A 7,959-nucleotide genomic window follows, 5' to 3' on the forward strand; every position below is an offset into this window, starting at 1 on the left:
TGTACCCTGCTTTTTGAAGAAACCTCCAAATTTCCAGTAAAGAGGCAGAGGGCTGCAGTGGTGACCAGGGGGCTCTGAACTGCCCCGGGCTGGTGAGAACCAGAGCCAGCCAGCTCTGAAGCGATGTAAAAAAAGACAGCAGGAAAAATAAGAATAACGAAGAATAACCACCATCATCATCACACTTCCAGTTCCACACCGGGGCAGGATCACCCCTGAGGGAATGCACCCACACCAGAGCAGGGGCACCCCAGAAGGACTGCAGCCCGTGGAGGACTCACCCCAGGGCAGGGATGCCCCTGAGGGCGGGTAAATCACTGCAAATCACTCTGTAAATTACAGAAGAACATAAGGTAGCTGGACTTAACTGGCAAGTAGCCCATTTTCTTGAGTCAGCTGCAACTTAAATGAGGTTTTGCTCCTTAGCAGACCCCTTATAAAAACCCCAGAAGTCAAAATACCAGGATTTTTCTTTCAACAAGACGTGAGCCACAGCTCATGTTGGTTTCTTGCAGTAAATTAACATACATTTGTAATAAAAATACATTTTGTAATACCTGGAAGGCGGTTACTGCACTTGGAAGCGCTCTGTGTCTTCCGTAGGTAACTGTGGATTCCTGTGTGGTATCTCCCACAGTTTACTTTCTTCCCCAAGCAGTTCCGCTGACTTCTGACATACAATGAACTCAGCTAATTCAAGCTGCAAAGTATGCGCCTTCATTTTTTGCACCGTAACAATGAAAATGCTGGATTAATTGTTCAGACCCTTCCGTTGAGCAGTAAGAAAGTGATACGACCCAGTATCAATTAAATACTCTGCTTACAGCTACATAGCTACCATTGGCTTCCTCAAACCGTGAGATTTTGAAAACAGCTATGCTAGAAGCTAAGACCAATCCTTCATTTAAGCTTCCACAGACTCAATACCTAAGAGTCAAGATTTCTGCAAGGACAGGTCAACTGTTCGTTAGAAGGCAAGTCCAAGGCAACCTGTGCTGCAAATGGCTGGCCATCAAAAAATGGTGTCACTTGGCTGGAGAGGTTTTAAGAAGGAAAAGGCAGCTGTGGCAGAAAGTTCTGTTATCTTAAACTCACTGTGAAGTTCTGGAAAGCAAACCCTAACAGCACTCAGAGAGTAATTTGAACTTTTCTGTTTAGTTTTCAGTAATAAAAACAACTAGGGGCAAGAGGCCATTATCTGAGTTAAGATCCATCTTCACTCAGTGAAGAACATCCCAGTTTATATTTTCTGTCTGACAAGTCTGATTTACCTTTACATTTTTTCTAGCTACAATTTCCATTTCTAAAAGACCATCCTTTTGTTTTCAGTTTCTCCAATTATAAATGAAGGATTTTCCTAAGGTTTGTTGGTGTTCACCTGATACTTTTGGAAAGGCAGGAACTGGGTACATATGGATGGATTTCTTGCAATACACAGGAACGAAACCTACTGGGTAAATCTACCTCTGGGCTTTCTAGGATTCTAAGACAAGCCCCTGAATAAGACAAAGAACTGAAAAAGGAGAATTTGCTGACACCTTGCTTGTGCAGGTTGAGCCTGCTGACAGTTACAAAAGTGCACAGGCAGCGCCACAGAAGCATTTTTAAATGTGCCAGCCGGCTTGCGTGGCCGGCAAGGTTTGGGAGATGCTTCTTCCATTTGGCCTCCCACTTGTCCCTTAGAAGAGATGCAATTACTGGGGCAGTGACACTGATACAGAATAATTTTTCTGAACATAGCACACTAAACTACCACCACTTGGATTTGGCCCATGGTGGCACCCCAAAGCAGGGACCTAATTCTACGTCTGTAGAGGCTGCGCTATCCTGAAAGTGCCTGCAGAATGATGGCGTATTTAAGTGTTACCTCCAGCTGCAGGCGGTACGACTTTTTCATGCACACGAGTATTCAGCTGACAGTCCTAAGATGATCTGGAAAGGGCAATGATCCTGTCTGAGCCTGCTTTGAGAATAACAGGAATCAGTCAGCAGATTCTTGGAAATAAAAAAAAAATAATACTAATTTCTGTACTTACCTCCACCCGCGGGCTTTTCAGGCGTGCTCGCTCTACGTGCACGCTGCTGTCCCGTCTGCACGTTGTGGGACCAGATTCAGGCTCAGAACGTCCAGCTCTGTGTTTCTGGCTACATGGCTGGCACAAAGTGCCCCTTCAGCAGGAATGAGGTTATCAGTGTGTAAAATTAAGCAGCGCTCAAAGTCTAACGGAGTCAAATTCTGGTTTATGACCAGACATTTCGAATAGAACATGACTAGTTTATTTTTGCAGCCCATGAGAGTATCTCCATTGACAGCGCAACGTGAGATGGACTAGATGACCCTCACGGTCCCTTCCCACCCAAACTGCTCTGTGGTTCTACACCATGAAATGCACAGCAGGGGATCTGAAAGCGGCCTTTCCACAACTGACACCTTTTCGTTTGAGGTTTCACTGTGTGACTTTTCCATCTTGGGACCAACCGTGAGAACACAACAGAACTCCCCACAGATCTGCATCTCCAGCTCATATGCAGTCTTAGGAACGTCGCTTTGCTTTTGTCTTCACTGGTCACCAGATGGTCTCCTTAAAAGAGCGCAGCGGTGCTGAGGTATCATTAAAGACAACAGTTTTCGAGCTCTTTGCCTGCTGTAGTGCAGTACAAAGAACATCTTAAATTCTCAACTCTTACCTAACATTCCAAAACGAGTTTTCACCAATTTTTCCTTGAATGAAATCCCAGCCTCTGCTCGCCAAACCCCCCACCTCTGCCGACGGCTCCGGCTGGCAGGGCGCTGCCCGCTGTGGCCCACACAGGCGCCAGCTGTAAAGCTGCGCCCTGGGTGCCCGGAGGGAGCGAGCGCCCGGAGGCCCTTGGAGCACCCTGCGTGCTCGCAGGGCGGAGCGCGGCGCCCGAGGGACCGGGCTGCTGGGCCTGGGGCTTTGTGGCCTCCTGAGTGAAAATCCAAAGGCACTTTTGGTTTTAAACACAGCAGTTCTTTCCTCCGAGCTCCCCAACCTGTGCGTACGCGGGGCGCTCTACACATATTGGCTGCTTCTGAAAATAATTCGCTTCCAGGCATCTTGAGCACACACAGCCCTTTTCCTCCTTCCAGGTTTGGTCGAACACGTAGGGAAGGGAAAAAACCAAACCAAACCTGCAAAAACCCCAAATAAAATCCCGAAGTTTTTTCTCCTTTTCAGAACTAAAAAATTGAAGATAGTGGGTCAGCGGTTTTTACCCGAGCTGAGCATCCCACGACTTAACTCTTTCCAAGTCCCTATATAAAGCTATATTCATTTGAACACACTGCTAAAGGACATTTTAATTTATTTTTTTTTTACTAGGCTAGCGCAGGGACGTAAAAAATGACAATGCTCCTTTAAAGGAGCATTTTCCTTTTATCTGAATCAAATGCAAGCAGGTATGCTGGTTAGAAAATTTTTTTCCTCTGCATAACGTCACCCCCTCCCTTTTTTTTTTTCTCCAAGTAGCAAGTTTCAGGTTGTTAGCAGTTAACCTGGTACCAAGCGCTAGTTCTGTTCCAATGTGTAACAGCGTCTGCCTTAACCAGTCAGGTAAGCTACTCAAGTACAGCACTACTCAGCTAGCTACCTCTGGGGATTCTAACACAACTCTTCTGAGAAGCCAGCCCCACGGGGACGTGCCTTTAGGAAAAGACGAGGTTCCCTGGTGTTGAGCAGATGGGCTTGGAAGAGTGACAGGGCCCGCAGTTACCCGAAGCAGGGCAGTGTCCTGCTTGTGGGAAACCAAAAGCCAAAGAGAGCATGTCTCAGAACAACTGGGATCTCAGGGGAGTGCAAGCAATTTCCAGATTTCTTCTATAACTGGCACGCGACTAGGTGCTACCAGAACCTGCAATCTCCGATGGTCCTTAGTGAGTATCTGTGTAAACAGTAAAGAGGAAAACCAGGAGACAGAACCTTTAAAACTTTATTTGAAAACAATCAAACGAGTGAACAAGGTTCTGATTTCTCCTTTCATTTGCACAGGGCTGGATGCTACCAAAACCTGCAATCTCAAATGGTCCTTACTGAGCGAGCAACCATGTAAATTGTAAAGAATTAAAAACCAGAAGGTAGAACTGTTAAAACTATTCAAAAACAATCAAACAAGTGAATAGAATTCTGCAACTTTTGGGTTGGCTGTTTTTGTTGGTTTTTTTTTTGGTTTTTTTTTTTTTAAGAGAAATTTTATCCAGACTTCAGTTTTCTAATATTCACCTTCTTCTTCACCCTCTGCTTCTACTGAGTCTATGCCAACTTCTTCATAATCCTTCTCAAGGGCAGCCAGATCTTCCCGGGCTTCAGAAAATTCCCCTTCCTCCATGCCTTCCCCGACATACCAATGTACGAAGGCGCGCTTGGCGTACATGAGATCGAACTTGTGGTCGAGGCGAGCCCATGCTTCAGCGATAGCCGTTGTGTTGCTCAGCATACACACCGCCCGCTGCACTTTGGCCAGGTCCCCACCCGGCACCACGGTTGGAGGCTGGTAGTTAATGCCCACCTTCAAGAAAACAAACCAAAAACTCTCCTTAGGAGCGCGAAGGCATTTTTTCTGTCAACAGTCAAAAATCACCATGGTTAGAACAAATAACATAGCTTAGTTGTTTTGCACTTCACCAGACTATTTGACAGGACACGACCACACTGTAGAACGACCGTGACGCTCAACGCGATACAATCCCTAACGATTCCGACCTCGAGCACTGCAGAGGCTGTGCAAGTACCTTGAATCCCGTTGGGCACCAGTCCACGAACTGAATGGTACGCTTCGTCTTGATGGTAGCGATGGCCGCGTTGACGTCTTTGGGGACGACGTCCCCTCTGTAGAGCATGCAGCAGGCCATGTACTTGCCGTGGCGAGGGTCGCATTTCACCATCTGGTTGGCTGGTTCGAAACAAGTGTTGGTGATCTCGGCCACGGACAGCTGCTCGTGGTACGCTTTTTCAGCGGAGATGACAGGGGCATATGTTACCAGGGGGAAATGGATGCGTGGGTATGGAACAAGGTTAGTTTGAAATTCTGTCAGATCTACATTAAGGGCTCCATCAAAACGCAGTGAAGCGGTGATGGATGAAACAATTTGCCCAATTAATCGGTTTAAATTGGTGTAAGTAGGACGTTCAATGTCAAGGTTACGACGACATATGTCGTAAATGGCTTCGTTATCTACCATGAAGGCACAGTCTGAATGCTCTAATGTTGTGTGGGTCGTTAGAATCGAGTTGTAGGGTTCTACTACAGCAGTGGAAACTTGTGGTGCTGGGTAAATGGCAAACTCTAGTTTGGATTTTTTGGCGTAGTCAACCGAGAGCCTTTCCATGAGCAGAGATGCAAACCCTGAACCAGTGCCTCCTCCAAAGCTATGAAAGATAAGGAAACCTTGCAGCCCTGTGCACAGATCAGCCTATAATGGGGTGGGAAAAAAGTGGGAGGGAAAAAAAAAAAAAAAGTTATTGATGATTTTGGAGAAAGCAGCATTAAAATAATCATTCAAAAGCATTTCTTTATGTCTGTTAGTTTTGGATTGTTACAATAAAACCCCAGCGTCCTTGAAAGGTGACCTTCCTTTTTTCTTGCATGTCTTTTATGTCTTTTACTCAAAAGTACCAGTGCCTCTGCATAACTTTGTCAGAATAGTAGTATTTTAATATTTAAAAGTTGCATTATTGTTTTTGATGCTACTTTAACACTACTGTAAGCAAGAGGAGCCATGCCCCACTGTGAAAACTTACTGCACATTTCGGCTGGGTTACAGCTTTAGAATCCATTTATGTTCCCGTTCCAGCTTTCAGCAAGCATCAATGAAATGTTGAAAACAGTATTTTTTTATTTTTATAATTTTAAAAAGACAATCACTATTTCATTTTGAACTATATTGTCCTACAGGAGTTTCTCACGATGCAATGTCAAGATAAAGAAAAACTAGAGAAGGAATTAAAATTGCCAAGCATTCAACCAAAACCTGAGTTTCAGGGTACCAGAAATATGTCGTTATGTGTCATGCAAAATTCAAACTGAAAATAACAAACAAAAGTATAAAACGTTGTTATATTATAAAAGCCTTAAACAAGTGTGTTTCAGAGTATCCTTAAAATACTTTCAAATAAGGGTATTTCAGAGCGTAAAACATTTTAAGTTTTACTGACTGAATTTTTATTTAATTGAGCAGGGGCGGGGAAGGTGATAAAAATTTTGGTTTGTTTTAAACAACCGACCATGCGCAAAATTCTTAGGGGGAAAAAAACACAGCAAACCATCATTATAGATAAAGCTGTATGAATTATTTTAAATACTGAATTGCAGCATGAATTCTTACCAGTTTGCGAATGCGGTCTAGCACTAGATCAACAATCTCTTTTCCAATGGTGTAATGGCCTCTGGCATAATTATTGGCTGCATCTTCTTTCCCAGTAATGAGCTGCTCGGGGTGGAATAACTGCCTGTATGAGCCTGTACGTACTTCATCTACAAAAAACCCAAAATACCACAAACAAATTGGATCCCTTCAGTTCTGTGTGTGCTGCTCGGTGATGACATACTAAGTGCACGTGTCCAAAGACTATACGCAGCTTGTCTGACTTGCCTTTGGCACAACTTCAGCCCCTTTGTTTAGCAGAAAACATCGGGCACTCACAAAGCAGGGTTTCCACTCGAGAACACAGAGATCACTCGGAAAACTACATGACAGGTACAGACACGATTTCAGGTAGCAATTAAACAAAACTCTGGATGCAGTGCAGCAATCGAGAAAGATTATCCAGACTGTAAAAAAGTTCTGTTGGTTTCCAAACGTTGTCACCTGTAGATCATTATTATATCATTTATTTCAAACAACAATAATCTCAAAATGGCATCCAGACACACACCTTTTAAAATCCATAGTGCTCTGAACGGACAAAAAAGACCATAGGGAATCTTCACTTTTACACTAATGATCTTTAACATCAGGTACATACCAACTACGGTGGGCTCTAGGTCCACAAACACTGCTCTGGGAACATGTTTACCAGCTCCTGTCTCACTGAAGAAAGTGTTGAATGAATCGTCTCCACTTCCGATGGTTTTATCGCTTGGCATTTGACCATCAGCCTGGATCCCATGTTCAAGACAATACAGTTCCCAACAGGCATTGCCGATCTGAACGCCAGCCTGACCAACGTGGATGGATATGCATTCACGCTGCAAATCGAAAACAGAACAATGACAACGAGATATGGAGCTACCTGTCTTCTAGATTTTCTCCTCACCATAACTAGCTGTCTGTGGATTGCAACTTTCCCTCTTTCTCTGCTGCAGTATGCCCTGGCTGCTAGAGTGCCAATTTCACTGATCCAACCGTCCGCTGCTGGCAAGACTCTACTCACCTTCGTCGACCTGGGCTGACACTGAGACTATTGGAAGATCTTAAAGACAACACAGTCTGTGTGAACACAGATTCATCATCCCTTACCGTGCTGCAAGTAAATTACATCTTTAATATTCTGCCTAGTCTCTTTTTCACCTTCCTTTAGTTTTGGAAGATTTCCTTATATAATATCCCCAAATTTCCTTCATTTGCTGCCAAATCATGTACTGGGTAACTTTTGCAAGACTCCTTCCTGCACAGGACCACTTAGTATGTTTTCCCTGATAATAAGCACAGCGATATCAAGCCCCTGGCAATTCATACATATCTGAGTTCCTCTGTGAAATCGTCTGAGTCCCAATCAGATGTCATCTGCCCACTTTTAACCAGCTGCTTTGATTCTAAGCAACTGTGCCATGCGTGTTTCATCTCTCAATACCTCCAATTTGTCTTACCTCTGAGATGGAAACAAGCTGGCATCCTGGCCTGTATCAGCTATGGTGTGGCCAGCCGGAACAGGGAGGTGATCGTGCCCCTGTACTTGGCATTGGTGAGGCCGCACCTTGAGTACTGTGTGCAGTTTTGGG

At 44.5% G+C, this 7,959-nt stretch overlaps 1 protein-coding gene across 1 annotated transcript; it reads right to left on the reverse strand.

The window, feature by feature from the left end:
* Window positions 1–4,230: 4,230 nt before the first annotated feature.
* LOC104341690 (tubulin alpha-3 chain) lies at window positions 4,231–7,104 on the reverse strand. The gene is made up of 4 exons (XM_009949489.2): window positions 6,984–7,104; window positions 6,344–6,492; window positions 4,751–5,431; window positions 4,231–4,527 (listed from the first exon to the last, which is right to left on the reverse strand). Exons 1-4 carry the CDS (start codon window positions 7,102–7,104, stop codon window positions 4,231–4,233), a joined length of 1,248 nt encoding a protein of 415 aa, XP_009947791.2.
* Between the last annotated feature and the right edge of the window lie 855 nt (window positions 7,105–7,959).

The sequence above is a fragment of the Leptosomus discolor genome, chromosome 2, assembly GCF_034619465.1.
Source record: "Leptosomus discolor isolate bLepDis1 chromosome 2, bLepDis1.hap2, whole genome shotgun sequence".
Taxonomy (NCBI): domain Eukaryota; kingdom Metazoa; phylum Chordata; class Aves; order Leptosomiformes; family Leptosomidae; genus Leptosomus; species Leptosomus discolor.